Source organism: Oryctolagus cuniculus, chromosome 8 (assembly GCF_051225735.1).
Source record: "Oryctolagus cuniculus isolate XC-2025 breed Fujian yellow rabbit chromosome 8, ASM5122573v1, whole genome shotgun sequence".
NCBI lineage: Eukaryota > Metazoa > Chordata > Mammalia > Lagomorpha > Leporidae > Oryctolagus > Oryctolagus cuniculus.
In genome coordinates this window covers 94,346,869-94,372,679 of record NC_142874.1, presented here as the reverse complement: position 1 = coordinate 94,372,679, position 25,811 = coordinate 94,346,869, and the positions used below count along the sequence as shown (strand labels likewise).

The following is a 25,811-nucleotide window of genomic DNA, read 5'->3' as shown; positions in this document are numbered from 1 at the left end:
TGCTTAATACTACTTCTAGAGCAACTTCAAAAAATGTAGAAATCAGAAGTTTTTAAGAGTAGGGACCACAAAAGTTTGATGCGGCAGGGCAAATATCCTGCCCTGGCAATGAGAAGAGGTGGACCAGACTATTCTTGAAGCTCTAGGGGGCCTGATTTACTCCCAAAAGGCACAGATCTGTGAAATCATCAAGCTGGCCACTAAGTCCCTAATGTTATTGTTCAGACCTGATCGGGAACAACTGTGAGGGCCGCTGACTCTATACTGTGCCTGATTCCCCATTCCTTGGTTTCTGGAATGGCTGTCTGATTGCCTGCTTTAAGGAAAGTGTGGCCAATAACACTATATACTCCCAGGCATAAGGACGGAGAACGGATACTGGATCCAGGTGCTGAATAAAAAAAAATAGGAACAGAATCTAAGGGAAGTGAGTAGGGCCTGAAGAGTGCCAAAACATACCTCTGATTTAATTCTTCAGCTGCTCGGTGAGCTACATAGCTGAAGTTCTGTAGCTAGAACACATTTTTTCCAGAGTTTGGTGTTTCCTCTTTTCACTTTCTGTCAAAGATAGGAGGGCACGAAATATTCCTCCTCGCACACACTGCAATCAATTTTGTCAGTAAGTACAGATCTTAAAATAAAACCATCTTGACCCTCTCATAGAAGAATGTATTTTCAATTGCTTGCTGATAGCTTGGAAATACACATCATTTTTCATACTCATATCCTTGGTACTTTTTCATGTGTCTGGACATTTCATTATCACTGATATTTTACTATCTATCCATCTCTGTTCTTTCAAGTGCCTATTTTTAGCACTGAGACAATAGACTTTAACCAGTTCATGAAAGAACCTCCCAATATGTGAAGGTTAAGAACATAAACTCTGTTATTAGATAATTTGGTTCAAATGGGCAATTTACTTAATTCTCTCTAAACCTTGAAAATAAGAATCATGCCAGTATCTACCTCATAGAGTTTTGATGAAGAATAAACTCACAGGTTAATAATTTGATTGGCACCTCATTTGATAAGTCCTATGATGGAAAAGCACACAAGATAAAGGGGCAGAGAATGATGGGATGTGACTTTAAATGTGGCTACCAAAGAAAGCTGCTCCCTTGAGCAGAGATTTGAATGAAATGAAGAACAAAGTCATCCTAGGGTACAGAAGCTTCCAGGAAGAAGGAAGAGTAAGTACAAGCAAGTTATATTGGGAATATTATTATCGTGCTGGGGGAGCTGGGAAATTTATGCGGTGCATTTTCAGAACTTGTGCTGCCCAGATCTAAAGGCCTCAAGATGGCAAGGCCAGAGGCGTGGTCGGAGGGCTGTACTGTATACAAGCTCCCCATGTCAGCTCCTTTCTAGGGTGTTCCAGGCCAGTATCAAACCCCAGCCTACACACAGGGGGTGGGGGGAGGGGTTTCCTACTATCTGGAGTATGTACTCCTATTTACTACACGAGTGTCTTGGTCCAGTTGTGCTGCTAGTGCTAGGTGCCTCGTACTAGGTACTTTATAAAGAATAGAAACATGTTGCCTACAGTGCTAGAGACTGGGAAGTCCAAGATCAAGCCACAGGCATGCAGCGCCTGGACTACTGTCTCTTTCCAAGATGACACGTTGTGCCTGTGTCCCCAAGCGGAAGGGCAAATGGGCCTCCTTGGTTCTCCTGGATCGTTTTATGAGGCACTCATCTCCTGCTGTTACCAAAAAGGCTTGCAGGAGTGGGCTCACTCTCTTTGCTCCTCTGCTGTTTGCAGATGATTTGTTTTCTCTTTCCCTTCTTCCTTCCATAACGTATATGAGAAGGCTCTTATTGGTCACTGTGCCCTGGTTATACATGTCTCAGCCCACAGGTGTGTAAGAAATAAAATTCTGTTCTTTATCAATTACCTGTAAGCAGCACAAAACAGACTAAGGCAGGGATTAAGTTTCAATGTGAATTTCTTTCTTTTCTTTTTAAGAGGCGGAGACTCAGAGACACAAAGAGAGACTACCCATGCATTGGCTCATACCCCACATGCACATAAAGGCCAAGATGCCAAAGCCAGCAACCAAGAAGTCAATCCAGATCTTTCCTGTGAGTGGCAGAAACCCAACTGCTTGAGCCATCCCTGCGGTTTAACCAGGGCCACAGTAGCAGGATACTGGAAACAGGAGACAGCCCGGGAACAGACCCAGGCTACTCTAATGTGGGACATGAGCACCCTAATCACAGTCTTACTGCCAAGTTAAACACCTGCCTCTATTATTTATGATTTTTGGTGTGAACACAGATATTCAAAATCATAAAAAGGGTAGTTATTGTAGGAAAGTTAAAATGTACAGACATTAAAGAAAGAAGAGAAAAGGAAGTGGAAAACAATGGAGAGAAAATGGAGGAGGAATAGATCACTAAGTTATCATTTTATTATTTTGTTAATTGTTTTGAAAAATTTCTATGAACATGTACATAGATAGTTTAATGATATGTTTAATCACCTACTATGTTAATACAACATCTGATCAATAACATCTTTTTATGACCCTGCATGCATTTGACTAATCTTTTTTATTGACTGCCTAGTTATCATCCATCATACACTTGAGCACGATTATAGCCAATTGTTGTAATTTTATTTCTTACTCAATTATTTTCTGCTATAACAGAATACCATGGACTGGGGAATTTATAAAGAAAAAAATTTATTTCTCACAGTTCTTGGGGCTGGGAAGTCCGTGACTAGGGAGACACACCTTGGGGAGGCTTCCTTGTTACATCATAGCATGGCAGAAGGCATTGCATGGCCAAATAGCAGGAGATGGGGGAGGATGGAGGCGTGAGCAAGAGAACATGTGTGACAGTGAACTCATTTTTACAACAAAGCCACTCCTACAACAGTGACACGAGTCCATCTATGAGAGTGTGTCCCTCACATGCTAATCACCTTGTAGAGATCCCATCTCCTAGTGGCAATTAAATTTGAGCATGAGTTGTAGAGGGAATACATTATTTTTTGCTGCCAAGTTTTTTGAGTTCTTTGTATATTTTGGATAGTAATCCTTTGTTGAATAAATAGTTTGCAAATGTTTTCTCTCGTTCTTCAGGTTATCAGTTACCTCTATTGATTATTTATTTTTGTTGTGGAAAAGCTATTTAGATTGATATAGTTCCATTTTTTTCTATTTTTGCTTTCATTTCCTTGTGGTTTTACAGGCCATGCAGCTGTATGTGTATGGTGAATAACAAGGAATTCCTCTAAATTGCACCTTTATTTCTCCTCTTTCAACCTTCTTTTCCCCATCACTCACCTTTTATTCACCATGGCCTATCCTAATGTCTTGAAGCATTTCCCCTATGTTTTCTTCTAGGATCAAGTCCATGTGTCTATAGTTATCTGCTCTTTGACAAAGATCCCCAAAACATACATTGGAGAAAAGATAGTCTCTACAATGTTCAACACAGGGAAAATTGAGTATGCATATGCACAAGTAACCATACCTCTATATCCCACGATTTGTAAAATCAACTCAAAATGAATCAAAGATCTAAATATAGGACCTGAAACTATGAAATCACTAAAATGAAGCCAAGTTTTAAAAATAGCATAGATGGTGGGGGAATGAGGAGATCAAAGCACAAAAAAGCCCACGTGGAAAGGGGCTAGAAAGGTGAAATGGCCTTAAGTTGCTTTTATTTTTAATTTCCCTTTTCTGTTTCTTTTATTCTCCAGCCGATTGCCTGAATGACTGACAAATGAGCAGCTTCGGGGGAAGAAATGGTGAGATAAGGGGGGACAGAGATGAGGAGGGGGAACGAAGAGAAAAGGAGAGGGGACTTGGAGGAGTTCCTTGGGATTGGTCACACACAGGGCCAGGAGTGGGAAGCCGATTTTTAGATACACCGCCGTAAATCAGCCTTGGAGTTCTTTGGCTCCTTTGTGGCACATTATTTATGACTGAATTCTTTGTATGTAGTTATTTTTAGTGACTTTGTTCCCAAACTAAGCCCTTGGTACCATTGTGCTAGCACAACCTCTGTGAAAATTGACCACTTTGTTCTGTTTATAAAGGAATACAGATTCACAGATGCTGAGAATAAAACCCACAGAGTCCATAAAGTAGATGATCCCGGTCCTCCGTTCTACCTTCTTCCCCACTTCAAATGTTTTCCCAGCCACACTCATAATCATGGTTTACTGCATTGTCCAAAGATAGAGGCCTCGGAACATCCACCCTTGCCACCCAATTAAAGACAACAGCTCGCACCTTCCCTTCTGCCTACTCGAAGCCCTCCTGGGAGGACAGCAGACAGTATTATGCTTTGTAAATATTATGGATGCGCATTGTCTCTCTGTAGCTTGGGTTTGAAATTTTCCACTTTAGAAGACATTTACAACTTTCCCTTGCTTTTCCCAAGCATGAAACAAATCTCAGAGAATAAAGGAAAGTGAATTTAGACACCACAATGCACAGTTCCAACATAATTAAATTGCATACACGTAGTCACACTCAGGGAGAACAGGGACGTCAGCTTCTAATTTGCTCGCAAACAAACATTGTCTCTAGTTATTTTCCAGAGTTGAGGGTGGTAACTTCAGTAATTGAAGAGGGGGAATAAACAAAGTTAGCATAAAATTATAGTCTGACACAATCTTAAATTCTGTATTTTAAGGTCCGGGTGAACTCATCTGTCATGAGGCCTAAAATAAACAAGTGTACAGGATGGAAACAATGGTGTAGTTAAAGTTATCTGCATAAATGAGTCAAGCACTCAACATGCCTCTGCCGGTGGCAAAGTGAAGTTCTGAGCAACTCTTTAAGACAGCATAATGTTTAAACAACCATAGACACACATGAACGCACATACTTTTATTCTATTTGAGAATTGTTGTCAAGTAACCATGTTGATTAAAAAGAAAATGGGTAGTCCAGGTTCTGAGTTAGAAGGCTTTACAGTACTGAAGGCTTTTTAATATTGGAGACCTTAGGTTTTTCAAAACTGAAAACGGCTGGGAATTGGAGAAATGGAGTAAAATGAAGGATTATTTCTTGGAGTGAACCACAATAGAGCAGGGGGCAAGGCCAAGACCAAGGCACAGGTTTGTAGAAGTTCAATAGCTTGCATTCTTCCCCATCTCAATAAATGTTAACTCTATATTTCCAAATGCTCAGACCGAAACCTAGGAGTTATCTTTGATGACTCTCTCTCTCTCTTTCATTTCCTGTATCTTTTTTTTAAAGATTTATTTATGTATTTTAAAGTTAGTGTTACAGAGAGAGAAGAAAAGACAGAGAGAAAGATCTTCCCATCCGCTGGTTCACTCCCCAAATGGTCAAAACATCTAGTGCTGGGCCAGGAGGAGGCCAGGAGGAATCCAGGAGTCAAAAACTTCATCTGGGTCACCCATGTGAGTGGAAGGAGCCCCAGCAGTTGGGCCATCTTCTGCTGCTTGTCCAGGCTAATCTGCAGGGAGCTGGACTGGAAGTGGAGCAGCTAGGAGTGGAACTGTTGTCGGTATGGGGTGCTGGCATTGCAGATGGCAGCTTAACCAGCTGTGCCACTAAGCCATGACGCCAGCCCCTTGTATCCTGTTTCTCATCAAGAAATAAAATACAGCAACACTGCCACCACCCTGGGCCAAGTGGCAGACATCATCTTACTTGATTTGCTGTAGTTGGAGCTTTCCAGTTGTTCTCACCAGATCCCATCTTTGCCCGTCTGTAGTCTATTTTTGTCCCAGCAGCTGGAGTACTCCAATAAACATTTAAGACAGACCATACCCATGACCACCCATTTCTCTCAGAGCAAAATCCAAATGTTTTCCAGTTGCCTAAAAGGGCTGCTCTACTTTCATGATATCTTCTTTAACACTGCACCCCACTCCCCTCTGGCTCAGTTGATTCTGACAACATGAACATCTTTGTTGGAACTCAAACTTGTGGGATATGCTCCTGATTCAGAACATTTACATTTGTATTTGTTCTTTCCTACATGAAATGCTCTTCCTTTTGATATTTGGAAAGTTTTCTTTTTCATCTATTGTGAGGTTTTGGTCAAAAATTTTACTTTAATACATAAAGCATTTCATAATCATCCTACTTATAACTACAGTTTCTTTTCCTCCAATGTTAAGCCTTTCTCACATCTTCAGTGTATCTTTCAGTATTGTAATAATTACCTCTCACAAACTATAAATTTTACCTTTTTGATATTTTATTTTCTTCAAGTAGCGATGTTTGTTTTTTTTTTCTAAAAGGTTTACTTATTTATTTCAAAGTCAGAGTTAAAGAGAGAAAGGGAGAGTTAATTCCATCTGCTGGTTTACTTGCCAAATGGCCACAACAGCCAGGACTGAAGCCAGGAGCTAGGGGCTTCTTTTGGGTCTGCTGCATGGGTGCAGGGGTCCAAGCACTTGGGCCATCCTCTGCTACTTTCTTGGGTACATTATCAGGGATCTGGATCGGGAATAGAGTAGCCAGGATTCGAACGGGTGACCATATGGGATGCTGGCACTGTAGGCTGTGGCTTTAATCTGCTGCACCACAGCATCAGCCCTTGTTGCTTTTATGGCTATTTCCAAGGTGACTAGAATAATGGTCCCAAATAGGCAAGTCTCAATTAATGTTTGCTCAAAACATAAAATACCCTTTCCAATAATGCAAGTTGTGTTACTTATAAGACCAGCCCTGCTCTAGTTCACTAAAGCTATTTACCGGAAACAACGTGAGGAATCCCATAGGAATGTAGTCCAGGCTTACAGCTTTGAGACCATTAGGACTCATAAATAAAGAGAGAAGAGAAAATTCTTAGGACATCTAGAAAGGGCTAGTGTCGCCACCATATCAATCTTGGACCAGTAGCCTACCCGTTGCATTCGGCACCCAGGCCCAACTGAAGTCATTCTGTGATGTTTGGGAGCAAATGTTTAAGAAATAGGAAGCCATTTTAAGGATTGGTTTACTAGTTAGATAAGAGCACTTTCCTAAATTTATTGAAGGTTCAACAACACCATCTACATTTTCAGATCACAATGATATTTTGTGTCATGGAAAATGTATTTGGCATTCAAAATTATTATTGATATGGATTCCATGACTACTCCAAATTTTAATTTAAAATAATAACAAGTTTACTTGCCTCAAAACGAACTCTTCTGTAAACCTGATACCATTTAAGACCTGGGTTAATGAGGTCGTTTTAATTCCTTAAACCTGGATTGGGACTAGACTTCTCATAGTAAAACAACACACACAAAAGTCTTGGTTTGGTTAAAAGAGATCAAATACAACTTGCCTCCTTCCCATTTGGAATCAGACATACTGCATGGAAATACCTTCTGCTGTGGCTATACGCTCTCTAAAACCTGGTGCCATCTGGCCCATAGCATGCACAGGAAAGCTACCTGGGCACATTTTCAGCTACCCTGGGGCCAACTTTTGTCCCTAGGCTTTCTCCCCTGTGGAAATAGGGGAAAGATTCTAACTGAGAAGTGAAGGAGAAACTTTTAGTTAATAAATAGCTTCAACAGGCCATAACATGGATGAGTCTGCTCAAGACTGTCTCCAAGGCTGACATGAGTCGCTTCACATTCAAAGATATTGCAACAACTTCTGATGCCCAGAGGGTTCATTGTCCTCTCTGACAACAGCCAGTCAGATCTCCTGGCTCCCTGGGGAAGCTGAATCACAGGAATGACACACTGTCCGAAGGAGCACATGAATTTGCTCACCAGGTTATTTGTAGAAAGTGATTTTACCACTCTCTGAAACACACAGGTGGCAGAGGAACATATCCTAAGACAGCCAAATCATCCAATAGGAGCATCTTAGAAACTCAGGCAGGATCTTTGTGATACCAAGACTTCTGAGAGTGGGAAACATCCATAGGATATTGACTTTTTAAAAATGCTCCTTGAGAAATATACATTGTAAGAGAAAGAGTTACTTAAGGTTTTGGCTGTGTCACATGGATGTTGTTCCCCTCACATAGGAAGGAACTTCAGATAGTTTATGAAGCAGCTGGCATTGTGGCATAGCAGGTAAAGATCCTGTATGCAATGCTGACATACAAGATGAGCACCAGTTCGAGTCCCAGATGCTCCAATTCCGATCCAGTTCCCTGTTAATGGCCTGAGAAAAGCAGTGGTAGAAGCCCAAGTGCTTGGGCCCCTGCCACTCATGCAGGAGACCCAGATGAAGCTCCTGGCATGGGCCTGGCTCAACTCTGACTGGTGTGGTCACTTGGGACAATGAATCAGCGGATGGAAGATCTCTCTGTCTCTGTCTCTCTCCATCCTTCCCTCTCTGTCACTATGACTTTCAGATAAATAAATCTTTTACACTGAAGTTTATAGAAAAATTAAAGGATAAGTTTATTTGGGTGCAACTTTTCTGAAATCCATGCAGTTATTTTAGTTATTTTATGATACATAGTTTCCATGAGCTTTCGAAGACCTTATCATATTCCTATTTCTCCAGTTGCCAGGTACACATAATGTCCAATTTTTTTTTTTCAATTAAACCTTCTCCTGCTTTTCATTTTATTTGAGTTTTATCAGCTTCTGTGTGTGTCATGCAACAAAGTTCAGAGGGCAGCTTAAAAAAAATCGCAGTTGAGAAACCCTAAAAAGTTTTGTAAGGCTGAATAACTATGCATAAATGTACTCACACTACCTGCATTTAAAAAGGGTTAAGAACTCCTCAGCAGGACTTCAAAGTCACTGGATAACTTTCATCTAGTTCCAGCGCTTTGCATAGCTGGCAGCCCTCCATCCTTTGGGGAGGGGAGGGACAGCAGAGTGCACAAGATTCACAGGTTCGGCCAGAATTTCCATAATCACATCAACAGATGGAATAATGATCACCCCTGAAGTTACTGCATGGCCTTTCTGAGCCAAGCAAGCTTCCTGTTGCTTCATTTCAGAATAATGTCTGCTAGCAATTTAGATGCAAGATATTCTCTTTTCCTGGAAATGGTACAAGTGAAGGTGATACTAAACTGCACCGCGCAAGCCTGGCATCTGAGGATAGCCCTGTGGAGGGAGCCTCACAGGTGTGCGGGAAGGCTCAAAGGCTGGGCTTTCGGAGTGCTCTGCAGAATACTGATGTTTCCCTGGCAACGGACGCCGCAGCTGTGGAGCCTATCACTCTCAGCAATGCCATCTCCTGGCCGGCTGGGCTCTACTTCCCCGCTTGTGGTGCGAGTATCCTTCCCCACCTCTCTCTAGGAGGTACTCCATAGTCTTGATTATCCCATGGGAACAAGCCAGTTGTATGTTTACATCCATAGCATATCGGACCAGTAAAATTAGAATTACACTTTCTAGATGCTGAGGTTGTAGGGCACCTAATATTGGTGTCTAGAGAACAGCTCTGAATCTGCCCAAGAAGCCCCATGTAAAGAGTTGTGATAAACTGAAATTATTCATAAGAAAATATCAAACAGCACCTCCATGGTGCAGATTTTGAAACTGAGGCTTAAGGCTATTGTGATACCATGCCTCAAGTGTGGGTCCAAGGTAATCATCTCTAATCTAAAAACCTGAAGTTCTAAATGCTGCATCATCCAAAACTTTGCAACTGCTGACGTGACACTATGTATGGAAAATTCCACATCATGATCCTCTGTTTCACATGCAAAATTATTTAAAATGTTGTGTAAGATAGCTTTCAGTCTGCATGTGAATCATAACAAAGTAGCGTGTGTAGACTCAGGACCCATCCCCCAGATAAATCATTATTATATGTAACTATTCCAAAATCTGAAACATTTCTGGTTCCAAACATTTCAGATAAAAGACACTCAATCTGTATCTGGAAATAAGCATTGATTCCTCAAATTAATTTTCTAATTATTCATTTATAGATGTAAGTTTTACCACCATGATGTCTGAATCACATAAATGGACAAGTGGAATAACCATGAAAAGGATAATATAAAACCTCTCTTTTCTTTTTTTTAAAAAGATTTATTTATTTATTTCAAAGTCAGAGAGAGAGAATGAGAGGCAGAGAGAGAAGGAGGTCTTCCATCTGCTGGTTCATTCTCCAGTTGGCTGCAAAGGCCGAAGCTGCGCCAATCCGAAGCCAGGAGCCAGGAGCTTCTTCCAGGTTTCCTAAGTGGGTGCAGGGGCCCAAGGACTTGGGCCATCTTCTACTGCTTTCCCAGGCCATAGCAGAGAGCTGGATGGGAAGTGGAGCAGCCAGCACTGGAACCGGTGCCCATATGGGATGCCAGCACTGCAGGCAGTGGCTTTACCCGCTACGCCACAGCGCAGGCCTCAAAACCACTCTTTTCTTAAGAGTTCATAAAAGGTATCACAGTAATTACTGCATATTTCTCTGTGATACAATCTACTAAAGAGATGATGAAGATGGCAAGAAAAGAATACATTGCTTCAGCAGAAAAACTAAACTGTTAAAGGAAACTGACATAATTTAGTAACTTTCTCACATTCCAATTTGATTATTTTTTGACTATTTTATTCCATGCAAGTTTATTGACATCTTCTACATTTCTAGCCCTATTGCAGACATCACGGAGAATAGGAAGAGTGTTTCTTTCTTTCTGTCTGAACTTCCTAAGTCTTGGAGTATACATCTTCTCAACATAGCTTCGATTCAAGTCTATGAGCCTCTAAAATCTGTAGTTTCAATAGCAACTTCTCTTCCAAGCTTCAAACCAAAATGAACAATTATATGTGTCAAAATATTTTTTTAAAAAAAGGGCAAATCAGAAAGGGACATTTGAAGTTGCTGATAAAGTACATGATACCAAATTAATTTGTCCGATACTCATGCAACATATGTATGCTGAAAAATTGTTCATTGTTATTAGCAATTCAAATTTAACTTGGCTTCCTGTATTTTAATTTGCTAATTCTGGCAGCTCAAGGGGTGGGGACCAGGATGTCTCTTTGTTCTTTTGTGTTTTGATCTCTGTGTTTTCCCTTCTCTTAATTTGGAGCAGTAATCAAACCCTAAGAGGTTCCTTGTCTGAAGACTTTTACAAACCATAAAGTCCAAGCTGAAACTCAATGAGAAGATTGTTCTCCTTGAGGAGGAGAGAAGAGATTGGATATTAACACGAGAGACGGGTTAAAAAAGGAGAGAGACAAGAGATCAGTAGGTCTCAAATATACCAGGGTGCAGGGATTACTTGGAATCAGCAGAACAGAGCAGTGGCAAGACTTTGAAGAGGATGGTGTAGGGAAAAGGCACATCCCAGGGACGTAGCACCCGTGACATCAAACTTCCAGCCTTCCTGGTGATCCCCAGGCTTCAAGGGAAGCACCAAAAGCATCCAGCTGAAGGTATTGTGTTCCTCACCACAAGGGTGCCTCAGTGGAAATGTTGGCTGTTGACTGCATTTTCTTTGATGCTTTGGCATCCAACACTATCACAGAAACCCTGTAACATAGGGAATTGAGATTATGGACAATGAAACAATTTTCTCCCATGCACAGAGATATGGGGTTTACCCTCTAATGCAAACTAGTTTAAAGGAAATACTGAAATATGATTTTTCTTCCATATTACATCTGTGGAAACAAAGTAAGAACCGTTTGTGGCAGATAATCATGGTTATTTATGGAAGAAACATTTTTTCTCCCAATTTATCTTTGAAAGCAGATTGCCTTCCAAAGGAGCTAAACATCCTAGAAACTGCTATCCCCAGCGGCTTTATAAATGATGAGAAATTGACTCAGCTAAGGCCACTGGAAACTGGAAAATGTTCTTTCTATGATTAGAGCAAATGTTGGGATGGGCACTTGGTGCATGAGCTAAAACACTGACTGCTCGGGATGCTCAGATCCCATATCACAGTACTTGGATTTCAGTTTCAGCTCTGCTACCAGCCCAGCTTCTTGCTAATGCACACCCTAGGAAGTAGCAGGTGATGATGACCCAAGTGCTTGGGTGCCTGCCAACCACATGGGACACTGAATTAAGTTCTGGGCTCCTGAATATGGGTATTTGGGGTAAAAGCCAGTAGATGGAAGATATCTCTCTCCCCCCCCCCCTCTGCATTTCAAATAATTTTTCAAATTAATGTGAAAAGATGGCCAATGCCGTGGTTCAATCCTCCACCTCCGGCGCCGGCACACTGGGTTCTAGTCCCAGTCGGGGCCCCGGATTCTGTCCCGGTTGCCCCTCTTCCAGGCCAGCTCTCTGCTGTGGCCCAGGAGTGCAGTGGAGGACAGCCCAAGTGCTTGGGCCCTGCACCCGCATGGGAGACCAGGAGAAGCACCTGGCTCCTGGCTTCGGATCAGCGTGGTGCGCCGGCCATTGGAGGGTGAACCAATGGCAAAAGGAAGACCTTTCTCTCTGTCTCTCTCTCTCTCACTGTACACTCTGCTTGTCAAAAAAAAAGTTAATGTGAAAAGAAACTGTCATTCTGTCTTAGAATTGGTGGTGAGGATTTGCCACCTGGATTTCTAACAGCTATCTTTGATTATGAGGAGACAGAAGATAATGTGTTTAGGACGAGGGATAGAAAGATGAAAGGAACTTGAAACTAAAATGATATCATGAATTTACTTAAATCCCTTTTGCAGCTACCCTGATTCATTGTATGAGATAATGGTTCAGCCATTTAACTGGTTTTAAATAATACGTTGTTGGCATCTAAAAGAATAAAAAAAAAAAGATTGCTACTGTTTGTGTCTTCATGAGCAAATACTTATATAGTTTGGTGCCGTGTGATTATTAGGGACCCACATGTGTATAAAGCATGAATAAGTAGAACTGGGCAGAAAAAGAAGTTGAACTCGCAGGGAGCTCTGCAGTAAATGCTGTTCACTGGCACATTGTGAAAAGACCACTGTGCCCGAACTTTACACTTTTGTCTTACTCAGCCACTGAATTTACGTGGTTCCAAATGGATGTGACCTCAGTTGAAGGATTTTTCTGATGCTCAGGAAAATCTCAAGGGAAGTTAACAGAAAGTTAAATTCAGAACACCAGCTTTGCTGCTAAACAGCAAGTTCTTCCTTGGAGTGTGCTTCCTTGCTTTCCACATCAGCTTTCTGTGTATATACGTACATATGTACACACTTAAATCTATGCATGTATACATACCCATCTTTATTGTCTTCAAATCTCTGTACTCTTATATCCATGGACCTAAAACTCAATCATCAAAATTTAAAAATAGCCTCACTCCTATGTCAACAATTTAAGATCGACAGCTCAAGTCATCTTAGACATAGTCTTCCTCCTTGCCACCACCTAGTCAATACCAAGTAGTTCCTTCCTTCAGTTTTCTTTTCTCCTCATTAGCACTGATGTTGGTGAAATTCAAGCCTCATTATGCTCAACTATGGCTAAAGTCATTGAGTCTCCTAATTTTAAATTTTGCCTCCAAAGTGCTATTATCAACCTTTCTTTTTTTCACAGTAGTCCAGCTCTTATTTGCTGATCCTCTCCTTAGAAACCCCCTACAGCCCTCTTTGTCTACTAAATCTCAAAGAAATTTCCAGGTTTTCTATACAAGTTCCTCAGAACTGTGTGTCTAAATTATATATTGAGACAATGAGTTGGTTAATGCTTCCAATATGATGCATTCTCTTTCTTACCTCTCTGCCTTTCACTCAGCCATGGTATCTTTGAAATCTGCTTCTTTACTTTGTTTGCATCTTCTGAAATTTTATCAGAGGACAGCCTGACCCATCATACTCACTGGCAGTATGCCACACCAAAGCACACTGTTGAAAGTCAGTCCCAATTTTAGTGTACCATACATTCTGCCTTTTATTATGTTTTTAAGACTCTCTTACCCAATAAGCAGGGTAAGAAGCTACTTACAACACCAGAAAATGGGGACAGCAGATTGAGTTTTATGTCACCGTGATATAAACACTTGATCTGTATTTAGAGGAGAAAATATCTTAGCACCAACACACACTGTTCCTGTAACACTGTAAACCTGGGACTTAGCTTGACAATTTCTCCTTCAAATAGGTTTCAAATAAGCACAAGGTTTCTGATATAGCGTAGCTGAAATAAAAGCATAGGGGTAAGAAATAGAATGTCCAGTGTTTTCTGTTGCAGGCATGAGAGGCTGTGGAAACTACACAGTGCCCACACGTGCAGAACCCCTGGGTCAAACCTGAAGGAGAGAGTCAATGTTGTAAACTATACATAGATATGACACATGATTGAGTTGTCAGTCCTAAATTACTGACACAAGAATGAGGCTATCTTTTACTTTTTATGATCAAATTTTAGATGTGTGGCCGGCGCCCCAGCTCACTAGGCTAATCCTCCACCTTGCGGCGCTGGCACACTGGGTTCTAGTCCAGGTTGGGGCGCCGGATTCTGTCCCGGTTGCCCCTCTTCCAGGCCAGCTCTCTGCTGTGGCCAGGGAGTGCAGTGGAGGATGGCCCAAGTGCTTGGGCCCTGCACCCCATGGGAGACCAGGATAAGTACCTGGCTCCTGCCATCGGATCAGCGCGGTGCGCCGGCCGCAGCGCGCCAGCTGTGGCGGCCATTGGAAGGTGAACCAACGGCAAAAGGAAGACCTTTCTCTCTGTCTCTCTCTCACTGTCTACTATGCCTGTCAAAAAAAAATTCTTTTTAGATGTGTGGTTGTCACACCTGACAATATGACCCTCTCTCTTCAAAGATCCAACCACTGTCCCTGCTGGATGCTCAGCCTGCTAGAAGCAGAGACAAGCTGTATACTTGATGAAAGATTGATTTTACTTGTCTTACTACACTTCTGAGAGGTCAATGATGCTTTCTTACTGGAATCCTTACATACATTCCCCTGTGGAGTTGGCAAGTTATTCTTTGGGATGTATGATTATACACTAAACCACAAACTCTAAAGAAAACTTTTCCCAAAACAATATAAGTTTTAGGTTACATTAAATGAGAGATTGCAGCTAGCATCTTAATTCTCCTTAAGTAAAGAAGAAAATTCCTGTGGGCATAATCACCAATGAGTATGGTGAAGGAGCCAGGGTTGCTGCTATACAATAGAGACAGGAGAGCTAACTTGTATGCTGGGGATTAACTGTACTATGTCTTGGCACTAGGATTCAAGTGAAAACTATATAAGTTGGTAATTGTGACAAGCACAGTCTGACAAGGGCAAGGCAACTATAGGTTAAAATCTTTTGGGGTTGAAGATCTGGTTCATTCTGAGACTGGTATCCAGTCCAGTGATGATGTCCACTTTCCACAACCCTGATAAACTAGATTTTTCACTTCTTCATCCTAGGAAGAAATGACAGCATTTTTATTGTAGGAGAGACATGGATGTCATTAGAAAACAAAAATTGCTTTTAAAAAGAATTCTTATTTATGTGAATCTCCAGATTCACACATTTGTTTTGTTTTTAGACCAGAGTGGGACCAAGTGACATCTTACGCTATTCCCATGGTTGTGCATCTAGACAGCTATGGTTGTGCGGACACCCCTACAGACCTGCAGCCTGGCTTGCAGACTCCTCTCTATTCCTCCTGATGCCCATGTGTTTGCCTAAGAGTTTCTACATTACATCATGCCATGTACCTTTATCTGATTTTAAAACACTTCCTCAATGTCACAAAGAATTCACTTGGCATTTATACACATGCAACCAGATGTTGGGGGAATTTGGGTCAATGGAAGTTGGGAGTCAATGGGCAAATTCTCTTTCATGCTCCTCTCCTACCATAGACATTTTTAAGCTACAGTGAGTGTGGATAGCCTCTTTAAAAACATCCTGAAACACTGAGCAGTTTTCAGGAAATGGTGGTCCAGCCCCAAAACACCGACCTTCTATTTGTTCTCCCTTCTTCTATGGCTCAGTCCCCACTTTCCCTGATTCCTAATTCTTTCTCTGGTAACCTACACTCTTACTGGGAAAGAAGAAAAATAAAAAAGTGAGCATCAAGGACAGTTGAGTAAAAAGAAGGCCAAAAATGCAGAAATATGTGATTATGAACAAGTAAATTTGAGTTTCAGAAATGATAACTCTTAATGACCATTAAGGACTAAAAGAAATTTACTTTGGATGGGAAATTATTCTTCACCATGGAGGAACTAAAACATCTTGATAGATCCAGATATTCCATTTAAGCAAATAAACTGAAAATACATATTTATAGTCACTAAATATGTACAAGACTGTCCAAAGAAGAACTATATATTGTATATAGGAAAAAGATCAAATATCCTATCTAATAATTACTGAAAACCAGTGGGAATAAACAAATCACAACTGTAAGAAATTCAATTTCAAAGGTTCAAAAAGGCAAACATAATATACAGTGTCAAAAGTCAGGAAAGCAATTACCCTTGGGGATGTAAGGGATTGGAAAAGGATATGGAAGATATTGGGAGAAGGGGTAGGTAAGTCTACACTTGATCTTAGACAAAAGGCTGAGAAACCATAGGTAACATTGTTTTTCTTCATCAAGTAAAGAGGCTGTGTTAACTTTTTGGAAAATGCAACAAGATTGATATTTATTGCTTTATTTGCAAATCCTCTACTGAAGCAAAGTAGACTGAGAAATTCTCATCTACCACCACCTACATTGAAGATGTACTTCAGTTTCAGCAGCCCAGCAACTTCCTTAGGTTGGGATCAAATCTCACTGTTAGACTGTTAGATTACCACTGTTTAGAGTTCTGTCACTGAGATCGGTCTTGCCTGTTCCTGATTTTCCATATACAGTCATGTGTTGCTTAGTGCTGAGGATCCATTCCAAGAAATGCTTTTTTTTAAAGAAAACTTTTATTTAATAAATATAAATTTCAAAAATACAACTTTTGGATTATAGCAGCTTCCCCCCCCCATAACCTCCCTCCCACCCACAAACCATCTCCTACTCCCTTTCCCATTCCATTTTTCATTAAGATTCATTTTTAATTATCTTTATATACATAATATCTGCTTAGTACATACTAAGCAAAGATTTCAACAGTTTGCACCCACACAGACATACAATGTATAAAGTACTGTTTCAAGACTAGTTTTACCATTAATTTGCATAGTACAACACATTAAGGACAGAGATCCTACATGGGGAGTAAGTGCACAGTGACTCCTGTTGTTGATTTAACAACTGACACTGTAATTTCTCTTATTTATGATGTCAGTGATCACCTGAGGCTCTGGTCATGAGCTGCCAAGGTATGGATGCCTTTTGAGTTCACAAACTCTGATCTTATTAAGACATGGCCATATTCAAAGTGGAAGTTCTTTCCTCCCTTCACAGAAAGGTACCTCCTTCTTTGATGACCCGTTCTTTCCACTGGGATCTCAATCACAGAGATCTTTCATTTAGGTCACTTTTTGCCACAGTGTCTTGGCTTTCCATGCCTGAGAAACTCTCATGGGCTTTTTAGCCAGATCTGAATGACTTAAGGGCTGATTCTGAGGCCAGAGTGCTATTTAGAGCATTTGCCATTCTATGAGTCTGCTGTGTATCCAATTTCCATGTTGGATCATATTCAAGAAATGCTTTGTAAGACATGTTCCTTATTGCACAAGCATCATAGGGCATATTTACACAAACTTAGACAGTTGCAACATCACGAGGTGATATGATCTTATGAGACCACCATCATGTATATGGTCCATCAATCTCCAAAACATCAAAAAAGTGGTGCATGGCTGTAGTACAATGCTACATTATATATTCCTCTGTGTCTTGAATCTTCTGCTTAATATTGTTCATGAGCTTCAATTCATGTTGTTCTTTCTTTTTGCCATTCTCTTTTGGTAGACATCTTCAGTTCAGCTTTTATTTATTGTAAATGAAGGAGCTATGAACATTCTTGTGCATATTATTTTGTGAATATAAAGGAATTATTTTTTCTTAGGAAGCATATACATGAAAGTGGAATAGCCATGTTAAATGGTATATGTATGTTTAATTTTACTGTACAATCAGTGGCACAGCAGGTTAAGTCTGCAGAGTGAGAAACCCTTATGGACACCAGTTCATGTCCCAGCTGCTTCACTTCTGATCCAGCTTCCCACTAATGTGCCTGGGAAAGCAGCAGAGGATGGCCCCTGCACTCTCATGGGAGACCCTAGAGAAGCTCCAGCTTCCTGGCTTTGGTCTGACCCAAACCTAGCCATTATGGTCATTTCTGGAGTGAGACAGAAGATGCAAGATCTCTCTCTGTTTCTGTCTGTCTCTCCTCTCTCTCTTTCTCTCTCTCCCCCTCCTTCTCCCCCCATCTGTCTCTGTCTCTCCCTCTCTTTTTTAACTTTGACTTTTTTTTAACTTTTATTTAATGAATATAAATTTCCAAAGTACGGCTTATGGATTACAATGGCTTCCCCCCCATAACGTCCCTCCCACCAGCAACCCTCCCCTTTCCTACTCCCTCTCCCCTTCCATTCACATCAAGATTCATTTTTGTTTCTCTTTATATACAGAAGATCAGTTTAGCATACATTAAGTAAAGATTTCAACAGTTTGCTCCCCATAGAAACATAAAGTGAAAAATAATAGATGATTTTTTAAATGATGATGAAATCAGATCAGACCTATTGTCATGTTTAATCCCAGTGAGAGTCAAGTTGGGAATTGATAATTTCTTTCTTTTTCTTTTTCTTTTTCTTTTTTTTTTTAACAGATCAGTTTAGTATACATTAAGTAAAGATTTCAACAGTTTGCACCCCCATAGAAACACAAAGTGAAATATACTGTTTGAGTACTCGTTATAGCATTAAGCCTCAATGTACAGCACATTAAGGACAGAGATCCTACATGAGGAGTAAGTGCACAGTGACTCCTGTTGTTGACTTTACAAATTGACACTCCTGTCTATGGCATCAGTAATCTCCCTATGCACCAGTCATGAGTTTCCAAGGCTATGGAAGCCCCTTGAGTTCTCCGACTCTTATCTTGTTCAGACAAGGTCATAGTCAAAGTAGAAGTTCTCTCCTCCCTTCAGAGAAAGGTACCTCCTTCTTTGAAGACCTGTTCTTTCCACTGGGATCTCACTCACAGAGATCTTTCATTTAGTTGTGTGTGGTTTTTTTTTTTTTTTTTTTTTTTGCCAGAGTGTCTTGGCTTTCCATGCCTGAAATACTCTCATGGGCTTTTCAGCCAGATCCGAATGCCTTTAGGGCTGATTCTGAGGCCAGAGTGCTGTTTAGGACATCCGCCATTCTATGAGTCTGCTGAGTATCTCGCTTCCCATGTTGGATCACTCTCCCCTTTATTTATTCTATCGGTTAGTATTAGCAGGTACTAGACTTGTTTATGTGCTCCCTTTGACTCTTAGTCCTATCATTATGATCAATTGTGAACTGAAATTGATCACTGGGACTAGTGAGATGGCATTGGTACATGTCACCTTGATGGGATTAAATTGGAGTCCCCTGGTATGTTTCTAACTCTACCATTTGGGGCAAGTCAGCTTGAGCATGTCCCAAATTGTACATCTCTTCCCTCTCTTATTCCCACTCTTATGTTTAATGGGAATCACATTTCAGTTAAATTTCAACACTTAAGAATAACTGTGTATAAATTACAGAATTAAACCAGTCATATTAAGTAGAACAGACAAAAAAAAAAACTACTAAGAGGGATAATGTATTAAGTTGTTCATTAACAGTCAGGGCTATGCTGATCAAGTCACCGTTTCTCATAGTGTCGATTTCACTTCAACAGGTTTCCTTTTCGGTGTTCAGTCAGTTGTCACCGATCAGGGCGAACATATAGTATTTGTCCCTTTGGGACTGGCTTATTTCACTCAGTATGATGTGTTCCAGATTCCTCCATTTTGTTGCAAATGACTGGATTTCATTGTTTCTTACTGCGGTATAGTATTCTAAAGAGTACATATCCCATAATTTCTTTATCCAGTCTACTGTTGATGGGCATTTAGGTTGGTTCCAGGTCTTGGCTATTGTGAATTGTGCTGCAATAAACATTAGGGTGCAGACCACTTTTTTGTTTGCCAATTTCATTTCCTTTGGGTAAATTCCAAGGAGTGGGATGGCTGGGTCGAACGGTAGGGTTATATTCAGGTTTCTGAGGAATCTCCAGTCTGACTTCCATAGTGGCTTGACCAGTTTGCATTCCCACCAACAGTGGGTTAGTGTCCCTTTTTGCCCACTTCCTCGCCAGCATCTGTTGTTGGTAGATTTCTGTATGTGAGCCATTCTAACCGGGGTGAGGTGAAACCTCATGTGGTTTTGATTTGCATTTCCCTGATTGCTAGTGACCTTGAACATTTTTTCATGTGCCTGTTGGCCATTTGGATGTCCTCTTTTGAAAAATGTCTATTGAGGTCCTTGGCCCATCTCTTAATTGGGTTGTTTGTTTTGTTTTTGTGGAGTTTCTTGATCTCTTTGTAGATTCTGGTTATTAACCCTTTATCTGTTGCATAGTTTGCAAATATTTTTTTCCCATTCTGTCGGTTGTCTCTTCACTCTCCTGACTGTTTCTTTTGCAGTACAGAAACTTCTCAATTTGAGGCAACCCCAATAGTTGATTTTGGCTTTGACTGCCTGTGCCTCCCGGGTCTTTTCCAGAAATTCTTTGCCTGTGCCAATATCTTGAAGGGTTTCTCCAATGTTCTCTAATAACTTGATGGTGTCAGGTCGTAGATTTAGGTCTTTAATCCATGTTGAGTGGATTTTTGTGTAAGGTGTAAGGTAGGGGTCTTGCTTCATGCTGCTGCACGTGGAAATCCAGTTTTCCCAGCACCATTTATTGAATAGACCGTCTTTGCTCCAGGAATTGGTTTTAGATCCTTGATCAAATATGAGTTGGCTGTAGATGTTTGGGTTGATTTCTGGTGTTTCAATTCTGTTCCATTGGTCTATCCATCTGTTTCTGTAACAGTACCATGCTGTTTTGATTACAACTGCCCTGTAGTATGTCCTGAAATCTGGTATTGTGATGCCTCCGGCTTTGTTTTTGTTGTACAAGATTGCTTTAGCTATTCGAGGTCTTTTGTGCCTCCATATAAATTTCAGCACCAATTTTTCCAGATCTGAGAAGAAGGTCTTCGGTATCTTGATTGGTATTGCATTGAATTTATAAATTGCTTTTGGGAGAATGGACATTTTGATGATATTGATTCTTCCAATCCATGAGCATGGAAGATTTTTCCATTTCTTGGTATCCTCTTCTATTTCTTTCTTTAAGGTTTTGTAATTTTCATTGTAGAGATCTTTAACGTCCTTGATTAAGTTTATTCCAAGGTATTTGATTGTTTTTGTAGCTATTGTGAATGGGATTGATCTTAGAAGTTCTTCCTCAGCCATGGCATTGTCTGTGTATACAAAGGCTGTTGATTTTTGTGCATTGATTTTATACCCTGCTACTTTGCCAAACTCTTCTATGAGTTCCAATAGTCTCTTAGTAGAGTTCTTTGGGTCCCCTAAATAAAGAATCATATCATCTGCAAAGAGGGATAGTTTGAGTTCTTCCTTCCCAATTTGTATCCCTTTAATTTCTTTTTCTTGCCTAATAGCTCTGGCTAGAACCTCCAGAACTATATTGAATAGCAGTGGTGAGAGTGGACATCCCTGTCTGGTACCAGATCTCAGTGGAAATGCTTCCAACTTTTCCCCATTCAATAGGATGTTGGCTGTGGGTTTTTCATAGATTGCTTTGATTGTATTGAGGAATGTTCCTTCCAAACCCAGTTTGCTTAGAGTTTTCATCATGAACGGGTGTTGTATTTTATCAAATGCTTTCTTGGCGTCTATTGAGATAATCATATGGTTTTTCTTCTGCAGTCTGTTAATGTGGTGTATCACTTTGATTGTTTTGTGCACATTAAACCATCCCTGCATACCAGGGATAAATCCCACTAGGTCTGGGTGGATGATCTTTCTGATGTGTTGTTGCATTCTATTGGCGAGAATTTTATTGAGGATTTTTGCATCTATGTTCATCAGGGATATTGGTCTGTAATTCTGTTTCAATGCTGCATCTTTTTCCGGCTTAGGAATTAAGGTGATGCTGGCTTCATAGAAAGAATTTGGGAGGACTCCCTCTTTTTTGATTGTTCTGAATAGTTTGAGAAGAATTGGAGTCAGTTCTTCTTTAAATGTCTGGAAGAATTCAGCAGTGAATCCATCTGGTCCTGGGCTTTTCTTTTTTGGGAGGGTCTTTATTTCTATTTCCATTTCTGTCTCAGTTATGGGTCTGTTTAGGTTTTCGATGTCTTCATGGTTCAATTTAGGTAGGTTGCATGTGTCCAGGAATCTATTCATTTCTGATAGGTTTCCCTGTTTGCTGGCATACAAGTCCTTGTAGTAATTTCTGATGATTCTTTTTATTTCTGTGGTGTCTGTTGTTACGTTTCCTTTTTCATCTCTGATTTTATTGATTTCGGTCTTTTCTCTTCTTTTTTTAGTTAGTTGGGCCAATGGGGTGTCAATTTTGTTTATTTTTTCAAAAAACCAGCTCCTCGTTTGGCTGATTTTTTGTAATGTTTTTCTTGATTCAATCCTGTTGATTTCTTCTCTGATTTTAATTATTTCTCTTCTCCTACTAGATTTGGGTCTGGTTTGCTGTAGGTTTTCTAGATCCTTGAGGTGAATTGAAAGCTCATCTATTTGGTGCCTTTCCAATTTCTTGATGTAGGCACCTATTGATATAAACTTTCCTCTTAACACTGCTTTTGCTGTGTCCCATAAGTTTTGGTATGTTGTGCTGTTATCCTCATTTACTTCCAGAAAATTTTTGATTTCTCTTTTAATTTCTTCTATGACCCATTGTTCATTCAGGAGCATGTTGTTCAATCTCCATGTGTTTGTGTATGCTCTAGGGATTCCTGAGTTGCTAATTTCCAACTTCATTCCTTTATGGTCTGAGAAGCTGCATGGTATGATTCTAATTCTTTTGAATTGGCTGAGACTTGCTTTATGGCCTAGTATGTGGTCAATCCTAGAGAAGGTTCTGTGTACTGCTGAGAAGAATGTAAAATCTTTAGCTGTAGGATTGAAAGTTCTGTATATATTTGTTAGATCCATTTGGGCTATAGTGTCGTTTAAATCTACTGCATCCTTGTTGATCTTCTGTCCTGTTGATCTGTCTTTTCTGAGAGTGGAGTATTGAAGTCCCCCAGTACTATTGTATTGGGGTCTAAGTCTCCCTTTAATTCCCTTAACAAATCTTTTAGATATATCAGTGTCCTGTAGTTAGGTGCATATATATTGATAATTGTTATATCTTCTTGTTGTATTGATCCCTTAATCATTATATAGTGTCCCTCTTTGTCACTCTTAACAGTTTTTGTGGTAAAGTTTATGTTGTCCGATATTAAGATGGCTACGCCCGCTCTTTTTTCTTTTCTGTTGGCATGGTATATCTTCTTCCAGCCTTTCACTTTCAGTCTGTATGGATCTTTGTTGGAAAGATGCGTTTCTTGTAAGCAGCAAATAGATGGGTTTTGTTCCTTAACCCAATCAGCCAATCGGTGTCTTTTAACTGGACAGTTCAGGCCATTCACGTTCAATGTGACTAATGATAAGTGGTAACTTTGCCCTGCCATTTGCCAAAGATAAGTTCTAATATATGCTTTGAATTCCCTGTGATCTTTTGCTGTGAGCTTTCCTTCCTTTACCTTCTTTCATACTGATGACCGTGTTTCTGTGTGTAACACATCTTTAAGCATCTTTTGCAGGGCTGGATGAGTGGCAACAAATTCTTTCAATTTCTGTTTGCTATGAAAAGTCTTTATTTCACCTTCATTCACAAATGAGAGCTTAGCAGGACATAATATTCTGGGCTGGCAGTTGTTCTCTCTTAGTACCTGGGCTATATCTCGCCATTCCCTCCTAGCTTGTAGAGTTTCTGATGAGAAGTCAACTGTGAGTCTGATTGGAGATCCTCTGAGAGTAATTTGACATTTCTCTCTTGCACATTTTAGGATCTTTTCTTTATGTTTCACTGTGGAGAGTTTAATTACAACGTGTCGTGGTGAGGATCTCTTTTGGTCATGTTTATTAGGGGTTCTGTGAGCTTCCTGTACTAGGATTTCTCTGTCCTTCTCCAAACCTGGGAAATTTTCTGCTAATATCTCACTAAAAAGGCCTTCTAATCCTTTCTCCCTCTCCATGCCTTCAGGAACTCCTAGAACCCGAATGTTGGGTTTTTTAATAGTATCCTGAAGATTCCTGACAATATGTTTTAGATTTCTAATTTCCTCTTCTTTTCTTTGGTCTGACTGTATCCTTTCCTGTTCTCTGTCTTCTAAGTCCGATATTCTCTCTTCTGCTTCACCCATTCTGTTTGTAAGGCTCTCTATTGTGTTTTTCATTGGATCTGTTGAATTCTTCACTTCATTATGATTTCTCATCACTATCCCAGTTTCCTGTTGTACTAGTTGTTTTGTTTCATTTTGATTCCTCCTTAATATTTCATTTTCATGAGAGAGATTTTCTATCTTGTCCATTAAGGATTTCTGTAGTTCAAGAATTTGTTTTTGAGAACTTCTTAATGTTCTTATCAATTTTTTGAGATCTTCTTCTTGCATTTCTTCTAACTCATCATCTTCATAATATTGAATTGGGGTGTCTTTTTCATTTGGGGGCGTCATGGTGACTTCCTTGTTTCTATTATCTCAGTTTTTGCGTTTGTTATTTGGCATATTGGAGATATTTGGTTTCTTCACTGTGGTGCTTTTTCTTGTTATACTATGACTCTAGATTAAGTGGACTGTCTGTTTTTGATGGAGCCTTAGAGGCTTGAGATGGGTGTGGCCTGAGAGCTCTGTTTGGTGTGCCAAAGGTGACACTCCCAGGTTAGGCGTGATAGATCTCTCTCTCTCTTTCTTTCTTTCTTTTTTTTTTTTTTTGATTCAAATGGGAAGTATTCTGCACAGCTGAACGAAGTTGGAGGTAGTTAGCAGGCAAATGATATACCCACAGGAGCCAGAGATCAGAAGCTCTTTCCCAAGGACCACACAGGGAATCTGTTCTGCCCTCAGAGTGGGCTCAAATTCTCCTTCAGTCTCCCACTGGGTTGCCAAAGTTACGGAATTGTAGCGTCTCTGGAGAGTACTCTGTGAGTTCTCTCCCCCACCGTCTCTTTTTTCACAGTCTCAGTTCAGTAGCACCACAAATTTACTAGGTCCTAATCTCCTGTTAATTCGCCCCGCCCAGAGTCAGGTTTTTCTGCTAGGCTCAGGGCCGGTGCAGACCTGAGGTCACTCTGCTTATGAGGTATGTCCAAGATGGCGCCTGCTCTTTGTCTTGCTCGCCCTTGAGAGGTGAGCGGAGAGAGAGAAACCCGTGTCCGTACCAGTCACCTTTTTTTTTTTTTTCTCTCTCTCTCTTCCAGTTAGCCTGGTGAACTCCCTCCCCCCACCCCGGGGGTCGTTCCCTCTAGTCTCCTCTCTCCGCTTGCCTGCCAGTGTCTCGGGCTATTGAGGTTCGGCTCACCTCGCGTTCCAGCGCTGGTGTGTTGAGTCTGCTGCTGATGTCCCGAACTGTGGGCTCCCATGCTCTCCACGCAGGTCCACTGTGAATCACGCGTTCCGGAAGAGTTTCTTCTGCTGTTTCCTCCCCTACTCTTCCTTGAACCTGCAGTATCTCCACTGTTATTAAACTGTCTTTCCCCGGACTATCAGTGTGCTCCCTTCCTATTCTGCCATCTTGCCTCCTCCTCTCTCAAGAATCTTAACTTTGACTTTCAAATTAATAAATAAATCCTTGAAAAATGCATTAAAATGTGATTATAGTAAATAACATAGTCACCAGTAATGTATTTGAGCCTCAGTTAAATGCATACTGACCACCCTTTGTTGGCTCACGTTTTGAATAGTTATCTTTCAGGTGGAGTGTAACGCTATCACATTGTCAAGTTAATTTGCATCTGTGGTAACTACTGATGTTGTCACTTTTC

General features: G+C 40.5%; 1 protein-coding gene across 1 annotated transcript in view; it reads right to left on the bottom strand.

Annotated features, from left to right (window-relative positions):
- The window catches only part of DDIT4L (DNA damage inducible transcript 4 like), a 382,966-nt gene extending 357,470 nt beyond the window's left edge, over positions 1-25,496 (bottom strand). Inside the window, exon 1 of the mRNA XM_089303021.1 lies at positions 25,349-25,496. Within this exon, the coding sequence (XP_089159147.1) occupies positions 25,349-25,409 (61 nt within the window). The 5' untranslated portion in view covers positions 25,410-25,496. The remainder of the gene's footprint in view (positions 1-25,348) is intronic.
- Between the last annotated feature and the right edge of the window lie 315 nt (positions 25,497-25,811).